At 46.0% G+C, this 14,059-nt stretch overlaps 2 protein-coding genes across 6 annotated transcripts in view; both read right to left on the bottom strand.

Annotated features, from left to right (window-relative positions):
- The window catches only part of CEMIP (cell migration inducing hyaluronidase 1), a 158,811-nt gene that overhangs the window by 126,090 nt on the left and 18,662 nt on the right, over positions 1–14,059 (bottom strand). The window lies entirely within an intron of this gene.
- LOC118093031 (cell surface hyaluronidase CEMIP2) overlaps positions 1–14,059 on the bottom strand; it is a 98,381-nt gene that overhangs the window by 47,125 nt on the left and 37,197 nt on the right. For all 5 annotated transcript variants that reach the window (XR_015946760.1, XR_015946761.1, XM_088656508.1 and 2 more), the window contains exons 12-18: positions 13,698–13,826; positions 12,816–12,901; positions 10,776–10,907; positions 9,905–9,940; positions 8,533–8,685; positions 4,485–4,662; positions 723–938 (exon numbers count right to left, since the gene is read on the bottom strand). Coding sequence is in view for 3 of the 5 variants with exons in the window: in XM_088656508.1 (XP_088512634.1) it covers positions 723–938; positions 4,485–4,662; positions 8,533–8,685; positions 9,905–9,940; positions 10,776–10,907; positions 12,816–12,901; positions 13,698–13,826 (930 nt within the window). In the remaining 2 variants the exon portion in view is untranslated. The remainder of the gene's footprint in view (positions 1–722; positions 939–4,484; positions 4,663–8,532; positions 8,686–9,904; positions 9,941–10,775; positions 10,908–12,815; positions 12,902–13,697; positions 13,827–14,059) is intronic.

Genomic DNA, 14,059 nt, shown 5'->3' on the forward strand with positions numbered 1-14,059 from the left:
GAGACATCACCTTGCCTACAAAGGTCTGTATAGTTAAAGCTATGGTTTTCCCAGTAGTGATGTATGGAAGTGAGAGCTGGACCATAAAGAAGGCTGATCGCCGAAGAATTGATGCATCAATTCTGAAGGAAATCAGCCCTGAGTGCTCACTGGAAGGACAGATCGTGAAGCTGAGGCTCCAATACTTTGGCCACATCATGAGAAGAGAAGACTCCCTGGAAAAGACCCTGATGTTGGGAAAGATTGAGGGCACAAGGAGAAGGGGGACGACAGAGGACGAGATGGTTGGACAGTGTTCTCGAAGCTACGAACATGAGTCTGACCAAACTGCGGGAGGCAGTGGAAGACAGGAGTGCCTGGCGTGCTATGGTCCATGGGGTCACGAAGAGTCGGACACGACTAAACGACTAAACAACAACAACCTGGCTTTTGAAAATAATCCATCGGGACTGCTTGCTGTGTGAAATATGGGGGGGACAGATAACCCCCACCCTGCATAATTGATCACAAGACACGGTGCACAAATACCACACACATCCCCATAGAGGCCCTTCTCTTGCCAGCTAGCTTTTCTCTCTCTGGGACTCCCCAGCCTCTGTTCATGCCAGCCTCTCTCCACTCCCTTCCTTCCTTAATTCATTCATCCCTTCAGCAGCACCAAAGCTTTCTCCTATCATCCCACTGAGAACATCTCTGCATAAGCATCAATGGTCCAGGCTTACCTGTGCATATTTCCCAGCACATATCATTCCGTTCCACCTTGGGACGATAAGGCAGCCCGGGTGACGAATCAGATAGTTGTCTGACCTGCCCACGAAGGTGCCTGGATAGCCTGTCACTGAACCATCCAAATCATGGAAAATTGAGACCTTGTCGCCATCATTATTATTGTCTCCAAACCACTGGCCTGGACTGCCCAAGAACACTCTGAGCCCAACCTTTGGAGAAAGACAGATAAGAACAGAAAGTCATTATTACTGCAGGAACTCTATTGCATTTCAGGCGACTAAAATAGCTATTCAGTGCTTATGTCCCAAGTTCACCTATAGATTTCCATGGTGGAAATGACAGGCCCCCGCCATGAAGGCTCTGTGATTTATCAACTGCATAACAGGCAGAAACTCAACAAGCGCAGCCTTCCCATCACTGCATCTCTGTGCTGGAAATAATGCATTTGATTAATTTCCACCTGTCATATAGCTCTTAAAGCAGGTTTGGGGGACCGGGGAGCCCAGATGTTGATGGATTTCAGTATCTGCCATCCTCAGGCAGCATGGCCAATTCTTAGGGATGGTTGGGAGTTGTGATCAAACAACATTCAAAGGGCCACTCATTCCCTAATGCTATTTTAAAAACAGAAAAGTTATGTAAAGGACAAAACATGGCAGTCTTGCACTGTTTGCTTGACAGTTTCCCACTTTAGGGTACTCAGTGCATCCACCAAGGAGCTCCAAAAGACACAATGGGATATCCAGTTTGATCCTCGCAACCACCATGCAAGTCGATTTAAGCTGAGAAAGCCCCAACTTGGCCAAAGGCTACCCAGTGAGCTTTGTAGCGAAGGAGAAACTTGAACCCGGGTATTGGCAGCCCAAGCCCCATTGGATGAAGAGTTTATGCCCATCTAGATGCTGTTAGACTAACTCCCATCAGTGCTAACCAGTATGGCCAATAATCACAGGATAATGGGAGTTGTAGACCCACAACATCTCAAAAACCACAAGTTCTCCATCCCTAGTCAGTCTTGCCTGGCAGTGACTCTTCCCAGTTCCAGACATGGTTCCTTCGCACATCTTTGTTGGAAATGCTGTGGATGCTGAAACCCTCTGTCATATCTACAGAACCCTGCATCTACATTGCTTCTTCATTGGCATCCTTGCACTCTGTGCCCCCCACCAAGCAGCATAAAATGAAGCTGAGAAAGGGAACGCAAAACATTCCACCCCAACACATTCAGTTTCTCCAGATGTCTAGAGGAGAGCAGGAGGAAGAGTGAGCCATCCTTCTGGTGAAGGAAAGTTCTGGCACAAGTCAACTCAAGCAAAGTTTGTGATATTCAAGAGGCGGCCTGCAAGAGTAGAGCCTCTTGCAATTGCTCTGCACAGCTTTCAAGCTCCACGTGGTTACAGGAGGGCGCAACCGAATGAATTCCTCACCCTCCGTCTGACCTTCAACGGGCAACGTTTAAACAAGTTGCAAAGTGTGTGATTCACTGAAAGGCAAGAGGCCAAAAAAAACACTTCCCTTCACCACAAGGATGCAAGCAGCAGACACACATAAACTTTGCACACAAAAATTAGGAACCCTAATTATCAGTGCTGACCATGCACTAGGAACTGAGTCAGGCACCTAAATGCTATGTAGGAATCTGCCTTACAACAAGTCCAACCAGTGGTCCATCTAGCTCAGTGTTGTCCTCACCAATGTTCCTCAACTGTGGATGTTGCACGACAACTTATATCATCCCTGACCACTGGGCTAAACTGGCTGGGAATGATAGGAGTTGTAGTCCAACATAATCCAGGGAACCAATGTTGAAGAACACTGGTCCACACTGACTGCCAATGGTGCTCCAGGGTTTCAGGCACCAATCTTTCCAAATCCCAAACCTATCTGGAAATACCAATGGTTGAACCTAGGTCCTTCTGCATGCCAAGCAAGTGCTCTGCCACTCAGTTCTGGCCCTTCTCCAGCTTCCCTTTAAAATCATCACCCATTAAAGAAGGCCAACCTTGCCCCAGCTTTACAGAGGTTCACAATATTCAACAAATCAATTGTATTTCTGAAGTGTAGGCCTGAGATTTCCCTCACACTCACAATCAAGGTAGGCTATTTCCCCTCTTGCCAGGTCTGTCAAAGGCCGCTGTTTTGTGTTCATCAATCTCAAAGAGCTTAGTCTCACATTTGCATACAATACTCCATAGGAAGTAAAAAAAGGGGGGGAGCAAGAATTGGGATGGGGATGATGGTCTGATTGAAATGACAATTTGGTTCAATACGGAAGGTCAACCATAAGTTTGTTTTGTAAGGGCTGAGGTGGCCTTGTGAACAGAAATTCTTGTTAACTGGTTGGGCACACATTGGAAACTGGGTTGAACCAGGATGTGTCCATTCATTTCCCTTCAAAAGTGAACAATTTGTAAGGCTGGTTCCGAATGCACTGTTTGCTAAGAGTTTAGAGGACAATCAATCTATTAATCTTCTCCCAAGTTTGACTAATCCAAATATTCACTGGAAAGAGCAGCCTTCAGACCACACCACCTCAGGTCTGAAGGATAAAGTCAAATGTCTTAAAGCACCCCATGTTAAAACTTATTGCCTCAGAGAAGATGACCAGTAAGACACGGTCTCCTTTCCTCCCAGAGGTATTCTGTTCTGGTATGGGGCACCATTTTTACATGACAATGTTTTTAAACAAACATCTCTTCACACGAGAAACTGAGGTGATAGAATCTTGAGAGAAAACAATAGCAGGAAAATCAATGAATGTTCCAATTACCTTTTGGTCTGGCACCCCTGCCTTACAACATATTCTGGACAACCCAGGTGCCAGAAAGACCACCTCTCCCTTATACACCTGCCTGGAATTCAAATATCTGTGGATGCCCTCATGATGCCACAGTCCTCTGAGAATATGGTACATAGTAACTCACAAGGGAGCATTCTCAATAGTAGCACCCCAATTCTGGAATGCCCTTCCCTCTCAGGTGCGATTCTGAGTTTTGACGCAACACTGATGGAGTTTTGACGCAAACTAAAAATATGCATTTGGTCAGAGACATGCCCCCCCCCACTTGGCTAATGTACTAATGTAGTTAATAAAGTATTTGATCTGACGATAAGTTGTACTTTAACCAAATAATTACAGGGAGGTAGCCGTGTTGGTCTGACGCAGTCAAAACAAAATTTAAAAAATCCTTCCAGTAGCACCTTAGAGACCAAATAATGATTTATTGTACTTTAATGTTCCTCACATTGTGTTAACCACAATGAGCGAGCTATAAATAATTTTAATTATTCTGGTATGTGTATTTGATTCTCAGTTGCAGCATTTGATGTTTTGTGATGTCCATTCGTCCCCTTATTGGGTGGGCGGCTTTGCAGGTGGGCCCCGAGCCTCCCTTGTAAACTGGCATATTGCAAGCCAGATAGTCTTCCTCCCGCCAAATGGGCCAATGGCAGCAGGAAATAGTGGGCGTTCCCTTGGGCGCAGGACAGAACGACCAATTGTGGCCCCAGGCACCACACCCAGGGGAAGTTTAAATGACCGGACTGTGGTGCCTTTCAGCCTCTCTCTCGCTGGGCCGGTTTGACTGTTCCAATAGGTGGCAAACGGCTCAGAGATTCCTTTGGAAGTGAGAAGCAGGCACAGAAATTGTTTAAATAAATAAAATGCACACAGGAGAATCAAGCAGAGGCACATTCTCTGTTGCCAAACCCACACAAAAAGAAGACGGGCCCAGTTAACATCTCCCCTGACTTACGCTTCTCTCCATCCTGACCAGCGAGGCATTGTTCTGAGGACTTATCTGCCAGGCATTCTTCATGAAAAAGCCAATGGCACTCGAGTGCCTGTCCACAGTGGGGGTAAACTTTCTAAATGTGCATTTCGTCAGCCGGACAGGACCATCGTATATCTGGAAGCCACGGATCGGAAACGTCCTATGAAAGTTACAGAGACGAAAGCAAGAAGGGGTGGGGAACATGGGTTTTTAGCTCTTCCTGAAATGTGTTACTTCCATTTTATCGTTTACAGCAGGCATGTCCAACAGGTAGATCGTGATCTACTGGTAGATCACTGGCAGATCACTGGCAGATCACTGGCTTCCCCCCCAAAGAAGCTCAACAACTTTGGGTTGCCAAAAAATCTCAACATTTTTGCCCTGAACCCCCCCAAAATGGGCCTTCTTCCTCCCTAAAAAGCTCAACAACTTTGCCCTGAACCCAAAAAACAGGGATTCCTTCCCCAAAAAAGCTCAACTTTCATCTGAACCCTCCAAAAGGGGTAGATCACTGCCAGTTTTTAACTCTGCGAGTAGATCGCAGTCCCTTGGGAGTTGGCCACCCCTGGTTTACAGTATCAGGATTTATTTACCCTCCTGGGGGGCTCACTAAATAACACTCTCTCATTTCCTCTTCTAAGAATTGTGCAAGGCAGATTAATTTAGCAGATAAAGGGGGGTTCAAATGATAGCCTTTATATGTAGCAATAGACAATCTGTCAATTCTGGTTTCTCTCGGTTTCCCAATTTTCAGTTCCTCACATCAGTTTGCTTTTTTTAAAAAAAGTCCTTATGAAAATTCATCAGCATTTTTTTTGGCAATATGGTGGCAGCCATTTTGCACATGACCACCGACGCATGGGTTCTTTTGGACCCAGAAGAGAGCAGCACAAAGGTTTAATGGAGCGGGCTGGGGGATAAAGGGTTGAAACAGGGCAAGATGGGCTTATGCATGCTCTGCCAACGTGCATGGGGGCCAGGCATGGAACTCCTGCATAAAATGGTCACCACTTGTATATGAACGTTCGTATGCAATCTTGCCTACTACACACATTTTTGCAGACAAAATTTCCGAAGAATAATACATATTTGTACGGTATTTTCACTATTCAGTGGCATCTTAATGCACACTTTAGTGCGTGGATTTGTGAACACATTACCTAGTTGGAGAACTGAACTGCAAAATTCAGAGCAGAGCAAATTTTGATCGATGGCTGTGTTTCAGTTCTTGCATTCTTCCCCCCACCCCCCAAAAAAGTGAGAATTAGGGTGGGTCTGCCTATGAATGCAAATAAAATCAAATTTCTGCCCCTTCCTTAGTCAGGTGTCTGCTGGTCACGCCTCCTCCAGCAGCTCACCCATTCACAGTGTAAGTGAGAAAGGGCCTCTATGAACATACAGCAGCAGCATCTATAGGGTTTTTCCACCTGATTGGGCAACCCTGGCCAATCAGGATTCTCCAGTCAGGTGGAGTCCATTGTACGAACTGCCCCTTCCTCACTAACTCCAAATTTGTAGCTGCCAGGGGGGCATGACTAGGGAGTGGCCAGCAAACTTGCCCTCAATATCACTTCACATGGTCATTCAACACACAGAGCATGTTTGACTACCTGTATTGAATTTTTCCCTACATTTATTTTGTCTATTAAATTTATATAATGCCCTTTGTACGAGGATCACAGGGCGGTTTATGATATAAAACCATAAAAGTACATAACATACATTGCTCTTACTGCTCCCATCTTCTTTTATAACAACTCTGTAAGGTAGGTTAGGCTGAAAGACAGTGATTAGGCCCAAGGCCACGCTATATGAGCCTTGTGGCCGAGTGGGGACTTGAACCCTGGTCTTCCCAGTCCCAGTTCAACACTGTAACTACTATGTCTTGCTGGCTCTTTTGCCAGTCTGAATGGAGCCCCTGCATTTTGAACAGCATGTCAGGCTCTGGCCGTTTTTCTCAAGCAATTCAGGCATGGCTAAGCAACACAGACAAACACACGTCAATTTTTATACAGGTGGTTCAGCGTTCTGAAATGCCCCTTTTAAGCACACACAACCTCAGTTGCACGTCAGCCAAACCGTGGCTTACACTGCACTGAGCTAAACTATGGTTTGTCTTAACATGCTATTCAAACCCAGGCTCGTGGCTTAGATTTCTCCAAACCAAAAGTTGGAGCCAAGAATTGTCTTACAGTTTACAACTTCTGCTTTGTTTGGAAAGAGGGACCATGTGCCTGGGTCCCAATGACATACCAAGTCAAACCACGGTTTAGCTCAGCACAGAACCAAGATGTCTGAAGAGGAGCAAAGCAGCTGTGATCTCCTTCCTAGGAGCCTGCAAGTTTCCTCGTTTGCACCGAGCCGTGGTCTGCCTTAGTGTTACGGGCAAACCGACTCAGTTTACACTTCAGCAATGCTCTCAAAACTCTGCTTTCTACATTTCCTTCTTGTTTCTACTCAGCGATTGTGCATCTGTTCACAGCTTTGTTTATTAGCTTGTTATTCTTGCTTTTGATTTGGGTTTGACATTTACAACACTTCCCTCACTTGTTCTGCTCCGTTAGCACATACACACGTATGCATCTTGGAGATCCTCTCTCCTTCTCTTTTGGCCAGTTCCCGCCTTCCTCGTTCTGCTTCCTGAATACATGCCAACGTAATTCCCCCAACTACAGTTAGTGCATTGTACAAATTTTATCTATGACTATTTATCTTTCTTTTCCGTATGACAAAAGACCAATGCAGTTTATTGAGGCATGGTCCCCTGCAGCTTTTCACACCCTATCAACCAAGACCACCCCCACCACTCAAATGTGCCCCATCAGCACTGGGAACTGTAATTTGTTAAGGGTGCTGAGAGTTGCTCAGAGTCCCACTTGTTGAACTCTAAGCTCCAATGCCCAATGAGGCACAGTTGGAGAGCTAAACGCAACCCACACTCCAAACCAGGCATCCCCAAACTGCGCCCCTCCAGATGTTTTGGCCTACAACTCCCATGATCCCTAGCTAACAGGACCAGTGGTCAGGGATGATGGGAATTGTAGTCCAAAACATCTGGAGGGCCGAAGTTTGGGGATGCCTGCTCCAAACACTGGAGTCTCTGGGGCATATCCTCCAAAATTTATCTGATGAAAAGAGGGGTGTCCTATCAATAATAATCAATGACAATAATAATAATTCCCCACCCATCCGACTGGGTTGCCCTAGCCACTCTGGGTGGCTTCCAACACATATAAACACATAATAAAACATTTAACATTTAAAAACTCCCTTATACAGGGCTGCCTCCAGATGTCCTCTAAAGGTTGTATAGTTACTTATCCCCCTGGCTCGGAGGTAGCATACATTTGCCCGATGAAAATAGGGACGTCCTAAGGAAAAGCAGGACATTCCGGGATCAAATCAGAAACCAGGGCGGCTTCTGTAAATCTGGGACTGTCACTGGAAAACAGGGGCACTTGAATAGTCAGCTAGGCTCGGACTTGCCTACCAAACAAGCATGTGGTAGCCATTCCTGATACGTGAAAAGCAAAGCACTGCATTTTGGGGCAATACTGTAGAGGGGGGAACCCCCCGCCCACACACACACCTGTAAGAAACATAAGAAGCTGCCTTATACAGAATAAGACCATTGGTCCATCAAGCCCAGAACTGCCTGAGCTGCCTTGCGGTGGCTTTCAGACAGGAGGCAATACCAACCGTACCTGGAAATGTTGGGGATTGAACCTAGGTCCTTCTCTATCATTCAGCTTCGACATTCTGCATGCAAGGCAGATGCTCTACCCCCAACCTACAGCCCCCCTTGATTCCCACTACCCCATTGCCAGATGTTTCTCCAAAACCTCCACCAATAGGAATGGCACAGGTGTTGCAGCTCCCAGGGCCACCCCCACCAACAGTCTCCTCATCATTATAATCATTATAATTTTAAAAAGCATCCACGACGCATTAGTCCCTTTTCTGGAAACTTGTGTACCAAATCATATGCCAATTCACCTCCAAAGGAAGCCACAATCTGTGAATAACCTACTTGTTTCGGGGCAGTGTCCTATATTCTCCGCCAGCTCCTTTCCCCCAGTATCTGTTTTGTCCTCCCTGAGAGCCAACATTGTTGCTCTCGCCAACAAAGATGGAATGACTCACTTCTAGGCTGCAGCCTTCATCGATGGGGAAAGTTCCATCGCTATAATTAGATGAACATGGACAAAGAAACACACAAAAATCAGATGGCAAGTATTAGTACAGTCCAAAGCTATTCTGCCAGCACAGGTGTAGCTGTCTTGAAAATAGGTAACAGGAAACGGACAACCTAAATTGGGGTTTCCCAGACTTGGATCTCCAGCTGTTGTTGTTTTTTCCAGACTACAATTCCCATCATCCCTGACCACTGGTCTTGCCAGCTAGGGATGATGGGAGTTGTAGTCCAAAAACAAATCCAAGTTTGGGAAACACTGACCGAAATGATCCAAGACACTGAAAAACCTTCTCTCCTAAAGAAAAGCTCAATCATTTAGGCGGATGGGGTGTAGCTCAGTAGCAGAGCATCTGTTTCGTATACTGAAGGATCCTGGTTCAATCTCCTGGCATCTCCAGGTAGGGCTGGGAAAAGCTCCTGCCTGACACAATAGGGAGCCACTGTCAGTCACTGTAGGCAATACTGAGCTGGACAGAACAATGGCGTCAACTAGTATGAAGCAGCTTATATGCTTTTTCATTCACAGGGAGACAGAAAACTGCCTTAAACCAGAGTCATCTTGCATCTAGCCCAGTATCATCTACCACAGAGGAGGAGAATCTGTGGCCCGTCCAGACATTGCTGCCTGCCTCTCCCATCACTGCTGACCACTGGCTGCGCCACCTGCATCTGACAGGAGTTGGAATCCCAAAACAACTGCAGAGCCACAAGTCTCCCATCCATGACTTACTCCAACCAGTGGCAGCCAGAGAGAGGGGTCATTAGCATCAATGTAGATGAGGGAGACTTACAAAGGTGGCAGCTGATAAAAAGAAGTTTTTCTCCCTCTGTAAAATGGTGGGGCATCCAACGAAACTAAAAGGAAATAAATTCTGGGCTGACCAAGAGATTTGTTTGCTCAGTGCGTAATATATGAAGGGGTTGGTTGGTTGGTTTGGAAAAGTCTACACAGTTCACTTAGAGCAGATCCATCAATGGCTATTAGCTATGGCAAGATAGAGGCAGAACCTCTGGCCCTCCAGATGTTGGCAGACTCCCATCAATCCACACCAGAATGGCCAGCTGATAGGGCTGATGGGAGCTGTGATCCACAACAACTGAAGAGCCACAGGTCACACACCCCTTGCATTAAGAGACCCTCTACCACCTATTACTAGACAGCACTGGTTCCTTGCAAATATGCCTCTATTAAGAAAGGACAACTAACCTGGCTAAAGTGAGTCCGATCCCATTGTCTGCAAAGCTAGGAAGTGGGGGAAACATACAAAAAGGTAAGTTGGAGGGAATGCAAAATGCTACTTTCTCCCCCCCCCCCAAAAAAAACCATTACAGAGTCATTATTTATTTACAGGTTCATAGAACATCCTTTAGGGCACAATCGTCTCCCCAAAGCAGTGCACAAGCTATTGAAAATCCAAACCGACGTCCTTCATTTTATTTATGTGACAAATTTCACATACTGCTAGATTGTCACAAAACCCATAATTGGTTTACAAGAAATATTTGAATTATCAATAAAACCAGTTAAAAACAAGCACAGTGGTACCTTAGTTGTTGAGCGGCTTAGTTGTCAAACAAATTGGCTCTCGGATGCCGCAAACCCAGAAGTGAGTGTTCCGGTTTGCGAACATTTTTCGGAAGTCGAACGTCCGATGCGGCTTCAGCATGAGTGCAGGAAGCTCCTGCAGCCAATCGGAAGCTGCGCCTTGGTTTTTGAACGGTTTCAGGAGTCGAACGGACTCCCGGAATGGATTAAGTTTGACAACCAAGGTACCACTGTAAAAATGTTTTTTTTTAAAAATAATAATTAAATTTAACAGTCAAAAAAAGACTAAATTGCATCATAAAATCCATGTGTCTGGATAGGCTTGCTTAAATAAAAATATTTTAACCAGGTGCCATAAAGAGTGCATCAAAATTGATCTAATTTCAGAGTGTAGGTAAACCAATTAGTCACAACTGTGGAACGAGGATCATGGGGACCAGGTAATAGTGCCAGTTCTACAGATCGAAGAGGCCAAGTAACTTAATTTTAATGCGGCAGAAAGGAACAAGCCTGGCGTTCTCAAGACACCTACCCACAGTTGCGGAAGACAATGTCTCCTCCCCTAGCCCAGGCTCCATGGTCGTTATTTTTGAAAGCAACAAGGCCATCAATGAGAGCGGGAACCCGTGGCTTCGCAGGGTCGGCATCCTGATGCGGACGGAATCTGAGGCAAAGAATGAAGTCAGATCACCGAGAGCCCAGGAGAACGGGAAATCAAAGACATGAGGGGGAAGCATCAATCGAAAATACTTGCTCCCAAGTATTCATGCTCCATGCTCCCAAAATACTTGAACTGAAACAAAGCTCCAGTCTTCCAGCAATTTTGGCCACATAAAAACATACGTTGGAACGTGTTCAACAATGCAAACCGAGTTTATGTTACTGCATATGGTACTTGCATGGCTAAAAATAGGAAGTGTTGGAATAGTACAGTAGAAAGAAACCTCTGGGCTATACGCCCCGAGGGACTGAGATAGTTCATCGTTTTGGAAGCGGTCCCAGAAAACCCTTCACGTAACTTAGCTTCCCAACTCTTCTCTCTTCCCAGATCCCAGACCAAATGCCGAGTATCTGAGATTCTCCAAATCTACTTCAGACGTGCATATTGTTTTGACAATTTACACACCCCTTGGTTATATTCATCCCTGAGCAAAAAAACTCAATGCGGAGAAAATGAAAGTCAGTTAAAATTATAAAATCAAAATTCAGTAAAAAATGCCTGTCGGAATGTTTTAAAAAAAGTTTTCAGTAGACAACAAGAGATGGGGTCTGTATGACCTCAGCTGGAAGGGAGTTTCATTAAACGGGGCCCAAATACAGATTGCCTGGTTTATTTGTGATCCCTCATGGCTTGTGACTCCCCACCCTCAAGTCCTCCGTGATCAGCCAAAGATATAAGGAATCAGGCAGTCCCCGGGGCATGCTGGGCCCAAGTTGTGAAGGGCCTTGCAAATTAATACAAGAACCTTGCACCTGGCGTGGCAGCATGCAGGGAGCCAGTACATGCTTTCGAGCATCAAAGTTATGTGCCGGCAACAGCCTGTCCCCAACAGCCTAGCCGCAGCATTTTGCACAGCGCCACTGGGTTTCTCCTCACCTGCCTCTGTGAGCTGATGCCACTGCAAAGCACTGTGTGTGGAAGGTTGTGTAAATTCTATCCACAGAATTGGCTTGGGCCACATTCACAACGTACATTTAAGCACCATGATACTACTTTAAACAGTCATGGCTTCCCCCCAGAGAATTATGGGAGCTGTAATAATGATAGTAATAATAATTTATTATTTATACCCCACCCATCTGGCTGGGTTTCCCCAGCCACTCTGGGCGGGCTTCCAACCGAATATTAAAAACAGTACAGCATCAAACATTAAAAACTTCCCTAAACAGGGCCGCCTTCAGTTGTCTTCTAAAAGTAAAATAGTTGCTTATTGCATTGAGATCTGCTGGGAGGGCGTTCCACAGGGCGGGTGCCACTACCGAGAAGGCCCTCGGTAGTTTGTTGAGGGTGCTGAGAGTAGCTAGGAGACCTCTATTCCTCCTCCCAGAGTCCCCTGGGAAGAGGGACTGATAGTTAAACCAATCCAATAGGAGCAGTGTTTATTGTCAAGGAGTGGGGTGGGGTGTCTTAGAAGCAGATTCAGCCCCCCCCCCACAATGGGATACACACTTCCCTCCTGCACACCAGATAGACAACACACAAGCTATTTGCCAACAGTCCCCCCCCCACATCCCATCTGACACACACCTCACCAATTTTATCATCCCAACAACCCCGTGAGGTAGAAAAGACTGAGGAAACAGTGATTGTCCCATAGTTGCCCCACTAAGAGTTTTGTGGCTGGAATGGAGATTTGAACCAAAGTCTCCCCAGGCATAACCTGACACTCTAACCACAACGCAACACTGGCTTGCACATCCCCCAGATTTTGAACATTTTGCTAGTTAGTAGACATGACTGCCTGCCCCAAAACACGAAGACAGAAGCACCGAACAGACTGGAAATCCCTCTAAAGCAATAAAATTAAACTCAACGCGCTGCAAAGGGCAGCATGACATTTTGTTTACACACCTGGCGTTATCCACTGTCAGATATTCTCGAGGATTTTCAGCACTGGCTTTCGTCGTCTTGACTCCTTTCCCAATAAACAAGCCAGCCTGGAAAATTATATTATACACACTCACACAAACGTGCACCATCTGAGTTCAATTATTTTTGAACAAGCAAAGTGTACCATACTTGGTAAGGAAGGTCTAGAGCGTTTTGCTAAGGGAGCGGAGTTATAAAACATAGGCAGGTATTGGCACAAAAAAACAATGGGCATGCTAGAACCTGTGGCCCTCCAAATGTTGTTGGACTCCAACTCCCATCATCCCTGACTGCTGGCCATGCTGACTGGGGCTGGAGGGAATTGGAGTCCCATTAACATTCTGAAAGTCCCAGAAGCTTAAGTGTTATTTTTGCTTACAAAACCTTTCATACTTCGGCACACCTAGGGAGTAGGGCTAAATGAATTTCTCATTCTTTGGTCTACCTCAGGCATCCCCAAACTTCGGCCCTCCAGATGTTTTGGACTACAATTCCCATCTTCCCTGACCACTGGTCCTGTTAGCTGGGGATCATGGGAGTTGTAGGCCAAAACATCTGGAGGGCTGCAGTTTGGGGATGCCTGACCTAGATAGACCAGGGTTTGGGTCTCCAGCTGTTTTGGGACTACACTTCCCCACCATCCCTGACTGCTGGGTCCTGCTAGCTAAGGATGATGGGAGTTGTAGCCCAAAAACAGCCAGAGACCCAAGTTTGGGAAATCCTGAGCTAGACAAAGATAAAACCCACATCCTCTTGTGACCATGTTCACCTCAAGGCACGCGGTTCCTGGAAGGTCGCCCACAATGGAATCGTGGCCTTAGTTCACCACCCTTGCCCTGGTATTTACAGAAATTTGCAACATGCCTTGAAGTTGGAGTGGACTCGGTTGTTGTGAAACGTCCCCAGAGGAGTCAGTTCAGACTGCCCGGCTGGATACTGTCCTTCAGACTGTCCAGTAGGAACCCGGTGGAAGATATACCATATTCCAACGTCCTGGAGATTGGGGGCAAGGAGAAGATGCGTAAGAATCTCCAGAGTGAGCAAACGTTATGAATTAAACTTTGCTGCTAGCTTACACTGGCAGGGGGCAAGGGCATTATATTATATTCACCACAATGGGCTGTATCCAATATATGTCCTACTCAGAGTAGATCCATTGAAATTAATAGACCTAAGTTAGCCATATCCATGAGTCTCTTATGAGTACTGGACATGACTACATATGT

Source organism: Zootoca vivipara, chromosome 13, assembly GCF_965207765.1.
Source record: "Zootoca vivipara chromosome 13, rZooViv2.hap1.1, whole genome shotgun sequence".
Lineage (NCBI taxonomy): Eukaryota > Metazoa > Chordata > Lepidosauria > Squamata > Lacertidae > Zootoca > Zootoca vivipara.